Here is a 17,446-nt window from a genome sequence, read left to right on the forward strand (position 1 = left end):
GTCTAAGCCGTGGGCGTGTGTAATGGTTTCTGTGGTCTCAGAGCTGGCCCTCTGACCAAACGAGATCAAAACTCTGACTTTATGCTACACCAGAGACAGCCTCTTCCGGGAAAGAGAACAGAAACTTCCTCACAAGGCTATGGGAGTTGGCAACATGGGTGGGTGGTGGGGGGATAAAGCTCCTCACTAATGAACAGGCTGACAGTGAACACCATGGCATCTATGTGGAACAGGATTTGAAAACATTTTAAACCAAGACCATTCGTAGCTTCTTTCTCCCATGGCTGTGATGTCATAAAATTCTAAAGTACTTCAACAAATTCCTGGTGTTTTCCATCTTAAGGGAGCTTACATTTGATAGCCCCAGTGTCCTGCAAAAGGGCTGGAACAGCCCACCTACACCTTATCTGGTATGTTCATCCCTCACCCCCACCTTTGGAGGAGTAAGGTTACTTATAAGTAAATTCAGATTCTCTGAAAGACATACATACTAAGTCACACTGGTAAATAACGGGTGTTTTCTAACAGCTCTTAGAAACTGGCAAGGGGAGAGAAGCCTATTACTACCCCCAAATTCACCCACCTTCATACATCTTCATTGACGGAGACATTAATAGCAACAGTGAGTTTATACATAAAGAACAAGTGAGGCAAAGGCAAAAGCAGTGCCAATCTGAGTGTAGGCAATGGTGCTTTGATTATACCCGTACAAATGCTTCAGTCCCTTTTAGTGATCCCCGACTCAGCTCTTAGGCCGTAGATTTTTGCTGTAGAGAACTCAGATGTGATGCAGCCGCTCCAGTAACTCTTTTCACAGTACCGCATGTCAATACTGGGAATGGTTTCTAATCAATTTAAACTGAACACAATACTTTAATAGAACAAGAAGTTTATTACTCCCACTCGGTAGTTCCTGGGGGCTTTGATGTTAAATCATACATAATTCGAGAAATACCAGGAATCTTCTTAATCTCAGTGACCATCTTTAACACCACCTGTTATAAAACAAAGATCATAAATAGAAGAGCCACGATCCAGCGCATGTCCAACATACCTAGAAGGCTTGCATTTACAATTAAAATGTGATCTACTTTTATTATTCTCTTCTATGTATATAGTATGGTCTCGGATTAATTTTATGTAGTGAACCTAATTTCCTTCTATAGATTTAAGTGAATTAACTCAGTACTACTCAAAGCATAGTCTGCAAACAGTTGCCAGTCTGCAAATTATGTTTGTCCTAACAAGTGTTTAGAAACATTTACAGCAATTTGAAATTGCTGTGACATCCAAGCATGTGATACTATGTATTAAAAGCCAAGGCTTCAAATATATTCTGTGGCTAAAACATACAAGTCCATGGCCAGCACAGTGGCACATAATGCACTGTAATAACAACCACTACCAAGTGTACAAGAGGAGAATAAGGCCTGGTCACTTGAATGGACAGAGATTTCACAAATTTGAGCCTAAGAGGAAACAAACTCTAAGCCACAATCCCCAACCTAGCTATCTAGCTATAACCAGAGCCTTGCATTAGAGTACAGAGCAGAGGTCCACCTCTGCAATAAAGTCTCACTTTGATTTCATTTGCTACTATGCAAATAGCTGCTCTGGAACACTCCAGGGGAGAGAGAACAGGAAGGAGATGGTGATCAAAAATAGTTGGTAGTCAGAGCGCCTGCATGGCTCAATCGTTAAGCATCTGTCTTCGTCTTGGGTCATGATCCCAGGGCCCTGGAGATGGAGCCCTACATTGGGCTACCCGCTCGGTGGAGAGCCTGCTTCTCCCTCTCCCTTTGCCCCTCCCCCCTGCTCATGCTCTCTCTCACTCTGTTCTCAAATAAATAAAATCTTAAAAAAAAAATAGTTGGTAGTAGGCAGAGCATTAAGCAATTCATGGGTGTCTAGCCATCATGGTATCAAATCTCATCCGTATTTCTGATAAACTCTTCTTCACTACCAGGGTTTTCTCCTTTACTTGGAAAATACTATTTATAAAGGAGAGGTTGGCAAGATTAGATAGAATTGTAGATTAGAGGTGGTTACTCCACATAGTAATCAGACATCTGGAGGGGTATAATAAATTTTTTTTATTATTTTTTTAATTTAAATTCAATTAGCCAAGTTACAGTACATCATTAGTTTTTAATATAATGTTCAATGGTTCATTAGTTGAGTATAACACCCAGTGCTTTATTTAATCAATTATGTGGAGATTAAAAAAAATAATAAAAGCCGAGGGGTGCCTGGGTGTCTCACTATGTTAAGTGTCTGACTCTGGATTTTGGCTCAGGTCAGGATCTCAGGGTCGTGGGATGAAGCCCTGTCTTGAGCAGCCCCCCACACACACCCCTTTCAGGCTCTATGCTCAGTGGGGAGTCTGGCCCTCTGTCCCTCCCTCTGCCCCCCATCCCGTGCACACGCATGCTAATAAATCTCTAAAAAATAAAAAAGCCAATCTTACAAACAGAAAACCAACCCCAGAAATATCAATTTTGTCATAGCCTAGTCCAGTCACCATATTATAAAATGTAGGAGATATTAAAAATGTACATGAAAAAAACATATAAGTTACCTCTACAGGGATTTCATTGCCAGGTGTTGCAGGTATACCAGTCATGAAATCACTAGTAATAAAGGTTCGAATAACCACAGATCTCTGGCATGAAGGCTGCTTCTGAAGTGGGTCCCGATCAAAATGCAATGGTGTCAAAATCACTGGCATCTGGCTAATTTTCCCAGCATACCCTAGAAAAAGTAAACACGTAGAACAAATGACCACGTCATGGAAAAAGCACTCTAACCCAGTTCCATTAAATCATCCCAGATAACATCTAAAATCACATACATAAACATACCAGTTAAGACCATCACCATGCATTGTTTTCAACTACTGTCATATCTATAAGTAAACTCAACCACAAATACAAACAGTAGAATTTGATGATTGCAGTGATGCAGTATATATATAAGCCCATTCTTGTTACTCAAGGTAGTTATGGTCTATACTGTAAACACTGAATTAGCAAATTGTAAACCACTGTCCCTACAAGAAATAGAGAGATTCTTGCAAGCCTCTGGTCACAACATTTTCATCAATCAATCAATACGTAACCTTGTTTTATGTATGTTTCTGTTTAAGGACACCTTTTTTATTCTGTATTCATTAACAATGAATTATAGGCAACAACACTATTATAGGCAACAGCACTATAATTCATATATAAATAAAGCTTATCTAACCCACATATTTTCTCCATAAGGCACATGACAGTCTTCCTGTGCTCAGAAACCCAGACAGCACCTCAGCACTATGACTGGGGGACATTTCAAACAGTAAAATCAGAAATAAGCACAGAAATGCAAAAAACATGCTACTAAATAGACTACAAAAAGGACATTTAAGAGTGAACAAAAAGAATATCAACTTGTATAACCTCAGCTGGGAACAATGGGAGTCAGGCAACTCAAATTTTTGCTTCTATGTACACATCCACAAATGACCATAAAGGTGAAAAATTTTGTATGGCAGGCAGTATCATAGAACTGAATAAATAAATAATGAATGAATAATAAATGAATAAAAATAAATAATAAATGAATAATAAAAATAAAGGCATCTAAAAATTCAAACTTGCATCCTCCTAACTAGCAATCATAATGCCACATTTCAAAATTCTAGTTAGAGCATGTAGTAATAAAATGAACAACTTACCAGACTCCCTGAGAATGTTATGGGCCTCAAAGTCAGCTTGGCGTAAAGTACTGAGCACCCCTGTTGTCAAGAAAGTGGGAGTAACATCTGTAGGAGGTTCTTTAACTGGTGGGCCAAATATATAGACAACTCTAGAAGGGGAGGTGAAAATTATAGAGAAATGACAATTTAGTAGAAGAAGCAAGGAACATAGACTATCATTCTTTCCATTAATTCTGAGGCCCCTCTCTCACCCACTTCAAATCACCACATGGGTAAGACTGGATATAAGATTGTATATATAGGGGTGACTGAGTGGCTCTGGCATATGACTTTGGCTCAGGTTATGATCTCAGAGTCTTGGGATCGAGCCCTGCATCAGGCTCCATGCTCAGTGGGGAGTCTGCTTGTCCCTCTACTTCTCCCTCTGCCCCTCCCCCCACTCATACTCAAATAAAATCTTAAAAAAAAAAGATTATATACTTTCTTTTTGAAAGAGAGAGAGTGCATGCACATGTGGGGGAGGGGAGCAGAGGGAGAGAATCTTAAGCAGGCTCCACACCCAGTGAAAAGTCTAACACAGAACTTGATCTCACAACCCTGAGATAATGACCTGAACCAAAATCGAGAGTCAGACACTTAACTGACTAAGCCACCCAGGTGCCCCGGGATATAAGATTATAGAAGGGTCTATGTTCTATGTACCTTCTTGAAAGTGTATTCTTTGGCAAAATAGTATCTCAGAGTATACAAAAATATATGGGATTATCACAATCCTCTTTTCATATGATGTACTGGATTGATGCATATCCCCCAAACTTCATGTCCATCTGGAATCTATAGGTGAAAATAGGGTCTTTGCAGATGTAGTTAAGATAAGGTCATAATGGATCAGGGTAGGCAAAAATTTTTGAAGGTGTTTTCCTCTTCTAAGAAGAGGAAAATGTGGAAACAGACAAAATAGAGAGGGCCATGTGAAGATGGCAACAGAGACTGGAGTTACACTGCCACAAGCCAACGATTGCCAGTAAACGCCAGAAACCAGGAAGAGTCAAGGAAGGATCCTCCCCCAGAGCCTTATGCCATAGAGGGCATGGCCCTGCTAACACCCTGACTTCAGACTTCTAGCCTCTAGAACTGTGAGAGAATAAATTTGTTTGAAGCCTCCTGGTTTGTGGTAATTTGTTATAGTACCCCTAAGAAGTAAATATACATAAGCCTGGGGAAACACTGAGTTGAACAAATAAATAGGTTGTTTTATGCCAGAACTTCAGAAACTATATGCTAATATGCACTAGAAACCTCCAAGATAAGGCTACAGTGCATTTCCTAAACTTATTTGACTAAATTCTTTTTCACTTTGCAAAACACTGATCTCAAAGATTCTCATTTCCCCATTATTAAAAATGTTACCAAAATAGAACTTGATATGCTACTATTTGCTCCTAAAAGGAATAACTCACTACTTCTTTAAGTAAACATCCGTTTGAAGGATAGGAAGATGCACTGCAGGCGTTAATAAAAGTAACTTTAATAAAAGAACACAGCTTGAGGAAATTAGGATCAGATAATTACAACTCAAGATGAATCCTACCACTGGTTGGGAGGACCTGTTCCACAACCTTCACCCAGAAAACAAGGGGCAGTCAGGATATAGACATGAATGCATCCTAGCTCTCCCGACTTGGACTCCAACCAGCACACAACTGTCCCCTTTCCCTAGCCCTATATGTCTTAACCAAAGAAAATACATCTCTCTTGGCAACTTCCATGGTGAAGTTTAATAATGCTTTTTTTCCTTTTTCTTAATATGTACTTGGAATAAAAACATACAGAAGAAAACAGCATCAGATCAAAACCACACTACCACCAATTCACTGCCTCCTCCCAAACATACTATATAGCAAGTTTTTGTCCCATGTATCAAATACCACACTTCTACTAAATACAGTCCATAGAGTTCATAGATGATCCTTCAAGGAAAAATCAACTAGGAAAAAGAATGCCATGAACTCGCTCTTTTTGTCTTATTTCTTACAAATAAGAGTGTTCCTAGAATGTACAGGAATAAGTAGTCTTTCACATTGTATAGGACAGTAAAACTGGAATAGATACTCTCTATACAAAGATTCCACAATGCAAATTAAGAAAAAATTTGGCAAAAATAGAAAAAAATGTTTTAGTTGTTTAAATTCCAATTCCCAAAACAGACCCTGGCAAAGAAATCTAAAATTCACCGAAACTCTTAAAGGCTTGCTAGGTTCGTATTTTAAAAATCTATTTTTTGTTTGTTGGTTGTTAGACTTTATTTTTTTGCAGGGGGGAGGGATATTCGGGAAAGGAGGGAGGAGCAAATGAGGGAAAAAGAAAACAGGCAGAGAAACCAGCATATAAAAGGACAGAGAAAGTTTAAACAAGGGTGAGGGACCTGTGGCAAAAGAAAAATAGAGAGGGAAATGAAACTGTAATAATGTTGTGAAATGAAAAACAGAAGCAGTTGAGTCAAACTTAGGGAAAGGGAATGTTCTGTATGACCTAAAAAGTTTATTTCGACATTTAGCATTCTCTAGAAGATAGATAATGAACCATTATTTTAACCAAGGCAATTATCTCCATTCAAAATAGGCAATTACAAATTTACCATTATTTATTAATAATTCACTCTTTTCAGTATGCTGATGGTGCTTCTCTATCTGCAGGCCTTAGATTCATCACCGTAATAATATTAGCCTTTTAGTGGGCATGTTCCCACCAATAAAACACTGGCTTCCCTGACTCCTTGTCTCAAAGGACATACCAACAGGCAGTTCTAGAACTATACACACCCTCCTGGGTGAACACCAATAGGTAGGTTCCTAATTCCTACAGCAAACTTGAGTAAACTGAAACCACTTAAGTAACTCTTTTTGGTTGTTAACTGCTTAATACTCATGAAGAAAATGAAAAAAGAGTAGACAATGGTGAAACTAGAACATCTAATCACCGATCTGGTAGGAGATTTTTTTGAACTCTCTATGGGACACTGCAATGGACCATTACACATAGATTATAAATCAGTTGTTGATATATCCAACATTAGAAATTACCATGCAAGCGAAAGAAAAACTGGATCTGAAAAAAATAAATTCAAAATAAATTCCACATGTAGTTATTTTAATGATATCTGGCATATGCCTATTTCTTTTCTGTGACTTCCCCTGGGATTATTACTAAATTAACCAAGTCTCTATTGGTAATTATATAACCCATACATATTCCTTCCAGTAGAAGAAATCCTGGAAGAAAACATATTACCATAAAACCAACAGCTAGCATAAGCTCCTAATTTGGAAGACAGGTTTTAAAAGTGCCTTTAATATTTAATACTTAATAAAAAAAATCCTTCCTATTTTTTGTTTAAACAAGAGCAAAAAGTTTTTTAATAAGCAGATGACGGCACTGTGAGGAAGGAACAAAACACAAGGTATTATTAAGTTTCTGCTCAACTGTGACCTCTGTGCATGCCTGTATGTATACTTTTGAGTCTTTTGGTCTCTCAAAAGTGGGAAGATCTTAAAAAATACACCCTTCCATTTCACCTCACCCTTTGTCCCCTGCAGAACATACCTGTTAATGTTGTGACACATGCGAGGTATAAGTCTAGCCAGGAAAATAAGAGATTCCCAGTCAGGCTCATCTTTACTGGAGATGCCACACACATAACTATAGGAACGACAGTCACCCTGAAAAAAAAAAAAAATACAGTCAATAATTTTTAATGGTTTTATAGAAGCCAAAAGATGGATGGAAAATATTCCACGCGTGGTAACACCATTAACAATTGCTTTGATTTTTTTAAACAAAAACATGTTTGAATAAAAGTATATACAAATATTTCTCTAATGATATAAACCCTAAATTAAAATCCCATATTAAATTCTATCTAAATCAGTTCAGACACAAAGTGTCATGGTAATTTTAAAATTTTATTCAACACATGCCAGAGGCCCACTGGGATTTCATTCCAAGTATCTGCCCAAATGTATATAGCCAGCACACCTAATTTGGCAGACAAGACCTGCCCATGTTTTACCTCAACATAATAAAGGCTATATATGAAAAACCCACGGCTAACATCATGCTCAATGGTGAAAAGTGAGAGCTTTTCCTCTGAGAGCAGGAACAAGACAAGGATGTCCACTCCTGCCACTTTTATTCAACATGGTACTGAAAGTCCTGACTACAGCAATCAGAGAAGAAAAAAATAAGAGCTATCAATAGTGGTAAAGAAGTTAAGCTGTCACTATTTGAAGACAACATGATGCTACACACAGGAAATCCTAAGGACTCCACCAAAAAACTACTAGAAGTAATAAATGAATTCAGTAAAGTTGCAGGATACAAAATACCCAGAAATCAGTAGCATTTCTATACACTTACAATGAATTAGCAGAAAGAGAAATTAAGAATACCATTTACAATTGTACCAGAAAGAATTACATACCTAGGGATAAATTTAACCAAGAAGTAAAAGACCTGTAACTCTGAGAACTATAAAATGCTGATGAAAGAAACTGAAGAGGACATAAACAAATGGAAAGACATTCCATGCTCATGGATTAAGAGGAATTACTATTGTAAAATGTCCATACTACCCAAAGCAATCTACACATTCAATGCAATCCTTATCAAAATACCACCAGCATTTTTCAGAGAACTAGAACAAATAATACTAAAATCTGTATGGAACCACAAAAGACCCCGGATAGCCAAAGCAATCTTGAGAAAGAACAACCAAGCTAAGGTATTACAATTCCAGATTTCAAGATAAACTATAAGGCCACAGTAATCAAAACAGTATGATACTGGCACAAAAACAGACACATAGATCAGTGGAACAGAGTAGAGAGCCCAGAAATAAACCCACACTTATATGATCAATTAATCTATGACAAAGGAGGGAAGAATATACAATGGGGAAAAAGTCTTTTCAATTAATGATACTAGGAAAGCTGGACAGCTACATGTAAAAGAATAAAACTGGACCACTTTCTAACACCATTCACAAAACTAAACTCAAAATGGATTAAAGATCTAAATGTGAGACCTGAAACCACAAAAATCCTAGAAGAGAACACAACAGGCAGTAATTTCTCTGGTATTAGCCATAGTAAACATTTTTCTAGGTATGTCTGAAGCAAGGGAAACAAAAGCAAAAATAAACTATTGGGACTACATTGAAATAAAGTTTTTGCACAGTGAAGGAAACCATCGACAAAACCAAAAGGTAACCTACTGAATGGGAGAAGATATCTGCAAATGATATATCCAATAAGGGTTTAATATCCAAAATATGTGAAGAACTCACAAAACACCAAAAACCCAAACACTCCAATTAAAAAACAGACAGAGGACCTCAACAGATATTTTTTCAAACAAGACCTACAGATGGCCAAAAGACTCATGAAAAGATGCTCAACATCACTATTCATCAGGGAAATGCAAATCAAAACCACAATGAGATACCCCCTTACTCCTGTTAGAATGGCTAGTATCAAAAAGACAAGAAGTAGTAAGTGTTGGCAAGGATGTGGAGAAAAAGGAACCCTGGTGTACTGCTGGTGGGAATGTACAGCAACTGTGGAAAATAGTTTCTCAAAAAATGAAAAATAGAAATGCCATATGATTCAATAATTCTGTAATTCTACTAAAGGGTATATACCCAAAGAAAATGATAATGAAGACATTAAGTCGAAAAGATACATGCACCTCTATGTTTACTGCATTATTTACAATAACCAAGGTATGTCCACCAACAGATGAATGGATAAGGAAGATGTGATATGTACACACGTACACACAGAGAGAATATTATGCAGCCATAAAAAAGGATGAGATTTTTTTTTTTTTTTTTTGCCATTGGATATTTGCAAAACATGGATAGACCTAGAGGATATCATGCTAAGTGAAGTAAGTCTGACTGAGAAAGACAAATACTGTATGATTTCACTTATATGAAACCTAAAAACCAAATAAACAGCTGAATCAGACCTACGAATACAAGAATAAAATGATTATCAGAGGAAAGGGGGGTGGGAGGATGGGCAAAATGGGTGAAGGGGGAGAGATATAAGCTTCCAGTTAGAAGATAACTAAGTCACAGGAATAAAGCCACAACACAGGGAATACAGTCAATGGTTTTATAATAGGGATATATGGTGACAGATGACAGCTACACCTGTGCTGACAAGCACAGTCTAACATATAGAGAAGCTGACTCACTGTGCTGTACATGTGAAAATAACATAACATTGTGTGTCAATTATACTCTCACACACACAACTATTAAAATGAAAAAAGATCTACCCATGTTTATTAGGTGGATATTCTTAAGTATTCTTAAGTCAGAGATAAAAATAATTTCATAAATATTTACTATAAATTTCTTTAAAAATGAACCACTGAAAATTAATTAATGAACCACTGAAATATCCATTAAGTTTAAGTTAAATATCCATTTAACTTAAAAATAAATGAATAAAACATAATATTGATTCCCTTTTCCTTTGTCCTTTTTATTTTTTTAAAGATTTATTTGAGAGAGAGAGAGAGCACAAGCAGGAAGAGCAGAGGGAGAAAGAATCTCAAGTAGACTCTTCGTTGAGTGCAGTGCCCAACACAGGGCTCGATCTCATGACCCAGAGATCATGACCTGAGCTGAAACCAAGAGTAGGATGCTTAACCGATTACTCCACCAGACGCCCCTCCTTTGTCCTTTTTAACCCAAGGGATTTGCTTAAAAATTTTTTTAAAAAAAAAGTTAAACTAAAATAAGCAATTTAAAAAGATTCATTAGCTAACTACCTACCAGCCACTATACTGAGAATATGAGAATTCAGACTATATGAATGCTAATTTGATTGTATCTGTCAAAGTTTAAAGTGTACACGTTCCTAATTCAGGACATGATCTTACAGAAACATGAATAACTGCCTGAAGAATGAATAACTGCTTGAAGAGTAAGATATTACTTGCTGAAATGCCTATAATAGTGAAAAGCTGAAATAGTTTAAATGTCCACTGGCAGGGAAATGATTAAACAATGGTATAACCACATATGGACTACAAGGCAGTAGTTAAGAATAATCTACTTGTAATGGCATGCAAAGATAAGAAATTCATGTCATCAAGTTTAAAGGAAAAAGATGACAATACACATCCATAATTCCTTTTTTTTCTTTTTAAAATTAATGTTTCTGGAAGGACACATACAACTGGAGAATAGGCAGAGGGAAAATTATCCTAAATGTACTGAATTTTTTTTTTACAAGTATGGTTTATTTTGGTATTTAGAAAATAAGCTTTATCGCTATACTAACCATGAATTTTGATTTTTTTTCTGGGCTTCCAAGGGTCTCACCTTCAAAAGCATAAAAGACTAAAGTAAGATATCTAACAACAAAAGAAACTTTTACTTTGATGGTAAAAGTAGTGGAGCCTGAATAAGCTTCATTTTTAAAGAAGCCATTCATCTAACAAATTGCCTCAAACACCTATTCATCTAACATTATTATCTATAATAATTATCTAAGAAGGGGAATGTGGAACTAATTCAATTCAACTTCCCGCCTAGCAGGAGTTAGTATAGAGTTGGAAGTCCTCTGTATGAGATCTACTTAGGACTGGAAAAACTTCTACAAATCAAATAACTTACCTGTTCTTCTATTTTTATGTAGTAGGATAATATCTGCCTGTAAGTATCATAGCATAAATTTCAAAATGAATCTGTGTATGATAAGATAACCAAATACCACTGAAAGAAAATTATTTCTACAATTCCAGAAAGGCTTATTTTAATAGTGATTTTAAAAAGAATACACATAGCTTTCACATATGGCCTTTAAAAAGGGGGGAAGAGGGAACAAGTTCAAAATAACTGGACCTATCATTTCCATGAACTAAAATACTTTAAAGACAACAATGAATTTTTATTGTCTCATTTACAGACAGAGCTACATGGATTGAGGAGAAGGAGGAATTTAAACTGATGACTCAACTTCATGTATTTAGGAAAAAAAGTATACTAAGTTTCAGATGAATAATCTCTAAAACAGAGTTAATTTCTTCCCACACATAAGGAAGGCCCAATAACTGGCATTCATACCATTTTGAGTTGAATTACTGACACTTTTTCTAGTTTCCATTTAACTAAAAGCCCTAACAGAATAGAAACTTTCCTCTTCCGTACCCTCCCAAGCTTTTCCCCAGAAACTCACTTGAAGATCATATAAAGGAGAATTAATATAATCTATTTATAAATAACATTTTAAAAGTGAAAACTATATTATCCTCACATGCTTTTACAATTAGAAAAACAGAATAAATACAAAAATGTTAGTTGTACATGATCACAGCTAAGAAAGAATATGTTGAAGACACAGAGAGCACAGGGTTTAAGGAATACACAAGCTGAGAGCAAGACTTAAATAGTGTAACATGTTCATCTGGGGGTCTTCTTGCACTTAACACTTCTAAAGTCACAGTACACTTTCACACCAAGAAGCACACATAAGGACAGTACTTCCTGGTACCTGCTCTTCAAGGCAGAAGCAAGCAAGTCAACCCTACAGCAAACCATTGTTTGAATATTTACTTTTGGTTGGAGATGACAGATGTTCCCAAACTACAAAATCTCAGCCTGAATATTTAGTTCCTATAACCTTATTCACTCCATAAACACTCTATAAAGTACCACCTTTTTACATTTCCAAATTTGGTGTATATACTTTATTTCATTTTCCTAAGTCGTTCCTATTTCAATATTAGTGGAAAGAATAAACTGCAAAAAGTTACGTTACAGATCAATGAATTCATACAACTCACCTGCACACCTACAGTTTTAATTGGCAACAGGAAGGCATTCAATGAATGCAAACTTGTAATTTGCATCAGCTTCTCCTGATCCTCTTCCGTTGTACAAGCTTTGACTCTTTGTAATAGTGTATGTGGCTGAGAAAAGCAAACAGACATTTCTTAAGGTTTCAAGAAATAAGGTATTCTTTTGGTATTTATTACTGTCTTATGTATCTACACTTACTGGTTTACAGCAAGAGATCCTATTTGATATTTGACTGGTGTGTGCTATGCAGTGCATTAGAATTTCACTCCTGAGGGCCAGGGCTATGAGGAGTATCCAGATAAGAAACACAGATTATATCTGTATACTTCGGGGATTCAATCCTGTCAGCAGCAAGGGACACACCTCGCATGAGTTAAACCTTTTCCTTATAATAAAACCTCTTACCATAAAGTCACTTTTGTCTAAAATTAATATATCTCCACCAACTTCCTTTTTTTGGTGTATTTGCCTGGTATATGCTCTTCCATTCTTTTACTTTCACTCTTTCTATCCTTAGGTAAACAGGCTATACTTAGATTTTACTTCTCAATCCAGTTTGACAATCTGTCATAACTGGAGATATTAGTCCTTTTAGTTAATTGTGGGTTAATAATATGGTTGGATTTCATGCTACCATTTTATTCAGTAGTTTCTATTTGTCCCAGTTTTTAGGTTTCTTTGTCTTTTCTTACATTTTTCTACTATTTCTCCCAGCTCATTTATTTCCCTTCTACTGGTTTTGAAGTTAAACCCTGTATTTTTCTTCTTTTAGTAGTTCCCCCTAAGTGTTAACATGGATACTTAACAGAAGAGAATCAATCTCTCTGTCCCCCTAGCAAACAATACAAGTATCTTTGAATGCTTTAACTTCAATCAATTTCCTGTGGCTTATATGCTATTTTAGTTGTATATTGTTATAATATTTTTAAACAAACAAAAATTAGAGATTATTTTTATTATACAGCCCATGTTTGTTCCAGGCTGAGAACCACTGCCTTTAGTTCCTTAAGTAATGGACTGTTGGTAATAAATTGTTTATCTAAAAATGTCATTTGCCCTAGTTCTTAGAAGACAGTTCATCTGTTCACTATTCACAATTATTTTCTCCTGGCACTCTGAAATCTTCTTGTTTTTCCCGTGCTTTCAGTATAATAGTCATTCCTTCAAAGGATAAACAATCTTTCTTCTGTAGCTGTTTTGTCTTTGGCAGTCTGCAGTTTTGATAGGTATGCCTACTAGGTGTCAATTTTTTTTTCACTATCCTAAATGAGATGTGTTACATTTCCTGAATCTGAGGTATGGTGTCTTCACCAGTGTGGACGAATTCAAATACTTTTGTCTATTATCTCCTCCTGGACATATGTTAAAATTGACCTTTTCATTCTATTTTAACCTCTTCTCTATATATTTTCTCTTTGATGCTTTGTTCCAATTTCTGGATAATTTCTTAACATCTGTTTTTGAGTTCATTACTTCTTTCTTTAGCTGTTTTTAATTTCAGTTATTTTCATTACTAGAACTTAATTTTTTTCAAAGCTGCCCAAGTCATTTGATAGTCTTTTACCATATACCTTATTCTCATTATCAACTGCTTCTTTTAATTCTACATACTTTACACTAACTCCAGTATCTGAAATGTTTGAGGGTCTTGTGCCAGTTTTTTCCACTAGCTCTCATTCATGTTACTTTACTTCTGTATATATTTTGCAATATTTTAAGTTCACATATATTTATTGGAACTCTGTATGTGGGGATCTTTTAAGGCCTTAAGACAATCCAGAAAGAATTTAAATTGCTAAGCCTGACACCTGGAAGCACTACCAACCAAGGTCCACTTTAAATTCTTAGCTTGAAGTTTTTCAGATGACAAAGATTATAAATTTAGGCACAAAATCTACAGAAGGACTGCTAGACTTTTACATCCATCCTTAGTTTGGAGTAAAAATGTTTTCCCTTACTTTCTTGCAATACATATAAAATATACTTTTTAAAGATTTTAAGTAATTTCCACACCCAACATGGGGCTCAAACTCATGACCCCAAGATAAAGAGTCGCAAGCTCTACCAACTGAGCCAGCCAGGCACGCCTAAAATATTTTTAAACACCCCTTCATATCTAGAATTTTTAGGATTCAAGGTATCTTATCTGTTGTAAGGCTAAAAAGATAAGTCTACAATTATAAGCCTCTGTAGAATATTTTCTGTATAGTCATTTAACATGTTAAATTACCCTGAATCTTCAAAAAATGAAATTCTAATAAATTCATTGTAGATACTAGAGTACTACAAGAATCCATTCAATTCCTTATACTGATGAGCTATGTCTATTTAAAGCTCCTTTAATATACAAATTCAATGTAAATTATTACCTTTTTTAAAGATTTTATTTATTTATTTATTTATTTATTTATTTATTTATTTGAGAGAGAGAGAGAGAGAGAGAAAAACAGCATGAGAGGGGAGAAGGCCAGAGGGAGAAGCAGGCTTCCCGCCGAGCCGGGAGCCCGATGCAGGACTCGATCCCAGGACTCCGGGATCATGACCTGAGCCGAAGGCAGTCGCTTAACCAACTGAGCCACCCAGGCGCCCCTCAAATTATTACCTTCTTAACACTTGCAGAAAAATCAGCTACTATTTTCAAAATATTGTTGGTTTCAGGAAAGTCCTTACAAATGTAAGGTTCTTCAGCACATATTACTCTGATTGCCAGGCCAGGACCTAAAGAGAACCATAACAATGGTATTTAATATAAATTTTATATTTAATATAAAACATCAGTTTCCAAATATAAAATCCTTCCAAAAATTAAAATCCGTTGGTCATTTTAAGTTTTTTCCAGTTTTACTGATCTCAGTAACTGACACATAACCATTGTAAGCTTATTTTTTTTTAAGATTTATTTATCTATTTGAGAGACGAGGAGGGGTAGAGGGAAAGAACCCCAGGCAGACTCCCTGCCAAGAATGGAGCCCAACTGGGGGGCTGATCCCACGATCCCGAGACCATGACCCGAGATGAAACCAAGAGTGGGAGACCCAACCAACTGAGCCCCTCCACTTCAAGTTTTTTTAAGTGTTTTATTTCAAATGTAACTATTAGTTTCCCATCCAACTCACCATTTTTTAGAATGCTTTAGTTCTCTTTACATCAATGATTTCTATCTAGTTTTGGGAGCCCATGTATTAAGTGTCACAAAATTCTCCAATAAATATTAATTCATAATATATGTGCCCATCTTTTTTAAACTTATTAAAGGGATTTTTAAATATATAGAAAAGTAAAGAGGACAGTGTAATGAACCACCTTATTATTCATCACCCATGTTCAACTACCAATCTAATTTAGGAAGAAGAATATGCTGTTTAAAAAAAAAAAAAAGTACAACAGAGTGTTTAATTCTAAAAATGCAAACTGGTATTTCTATTTCACCAAATACTTAAAAGGATGAAAACATAAGGTATGTATGCATGGATCTAAAAAAAAAAAAAAATGGATTCTGCTTCTTTACTAAAGCAGAAAAGGTATCTTGTGAGATACTTGGTTATAGACAAAACCTTAGCCATGTTCCATTAATTCCTCAGTTTCATTCTTCATCTGTAGAATAAACAGTTTATTTAAAGTAAGTAGTATGCCTTATTTTTTTAAAAGCACCAAAATATTTTTTACCAAAGAAATCTTACATAATAAAAAAAAAAATCCAATATATAAAGACTTTTAAAAGTCAAGTGACTCTAGCGCAATGATGACCAAGGACACAGGACCACTTGACTCCCTCCATTACATTCACACACAATCCTTTGCCAACACACAAGTTAGAGACTGAATATCTTGAATTCCCAGATTTGAAGTTTATTGATACAAATAGCGCTAATCACCACATGAGTTATATATACCTTTGTGAGACTGCTTATAGGACCAATATGATATTTAAGAGTACAAGTTCTGAGGGGAGACTGTCAGGGCTAGCTCCAGACCTAATCTGCATTAACTTTTGGCTAACAGGGCTCTGTTCCCAAAATTTCCTCATCTATAAAGCAGAATAATGGTAGTTTTATTGTGAGGATCAAATAAGACAGTATGTGTAAAATATTTAGCAGAATGCCTAGCACATACTAGTACTTAAGAATTGTTAACTTTTACTATACTTAGACCATTCTCTCGACTCATCACCTAATGACTACTATAAAGAACCAGAAACTGAGGTACAAGACTTACCCAAGCTCAAGAACTTCTAACAAGAACAGTTTAAGACTCTCAGTCCTAACTTTAAATAAATACCACCTTCAGTTAGTTATTTTTCTATATGACAGCAGCAAATGACTATTTAAACTGAGTATTTTTTTATTTGTTCATGAATTCGTTACATACAGCCCTATGCAAAGAAGTAATTCATTCAGATAAGTAGTCAACCATAGGATTAGGATTGCAGAGAACCACGTTTTAACCTTGTCTTCCATGGAAGGCATCATGGTATAGTAGAAAGAACATATAAATTGCAGCTCTAACACTAAGACTTGTATGGCAATGTGGGGTACCTGGGTGGCTCAGTTTAAGCATCTGACTCGATTTCAGCTCAGGTCATGATCTCAGGGTTGTCAGATCAAGCCCCATGTTGGGCTCTGCACTGGGTGTGAAGCCTGCTTAAGATTCTCTCTCCCTATCCCTCTGCCCTTCCCCCTGCTGGCATTCACGCTGGCTCTAAAATAAATAAATAAAATCTTTAAAAAAAAAAAAGAAAGAAAGAATTGCGTGGCAATGTTATTAAAATATCTCTATACCTTGTTTTTCTCATCTGATGGCAACATTATAGGCCAGACTCACTGGGGTGGTGTAATATTTAAATATAAATACAATGGAAAATAATTATGTAA

At 35.9% G+C, this 17,446-nt stretch overlaps 1 protein-coding gene across 1 annotated transcript in view; it reads right to left on the bottom strand.

Moving 5' to 3' along the window:
- Window positions 1-872: 872 nt before the first annotated feature.
- The window catches only part of GMPS (guanosine monophosphate synthase), a 62,399-nt gene continuing 45,825 nt past the window's right edge, over window positions 873-17,446 (bottom strand). The window contains exons 11-16 of the mRNA XM_028103123.2: window positions 15,178-15,293; window positions 12,560-12,685; window positions 7,304-7,419; window positions 3,719-3,849; window positions 2,579-2,751; window positions 873-995 (exon numbers count right to left, since the gene is read on the bottom strand). Coding sequence (XP_027958924.1) covers window positions 894-995; window positions 2,579-2,751; window positions 3,719-3,849; window positions 7,304-7,419; window positions 12,560-12,685; window positions 15,178-15,293 — 764 coding nt within the window. The 3' untranslated portion in view covers window positions 873-893. The remainder of the gene's footprint in view (window positions 996-2,578; window positions 2,752-3,718; window positions 3,850-7,303; window positions 7,420-12,559; window positions 12,686-15,177; window positions 15,294-17,446) is intronic.

This window comes from Eumetopias jubatus, unplaced genomic scaffold (genome assembly GCF_037043125.1).
Source record: "Eumetopias jubatus isolate StellerSeaLion01/CBP00866 unplaced genomic scaffold, mEumJub1_p1.0 scaffold_1, whole genome shotgun sequence".
Lineage (NCBI taxonomy): Eukaryota > Metazoa > Chordata > Mammalia > Carnivora > Otariidae > Eumetopias > Eumetopias jubatus.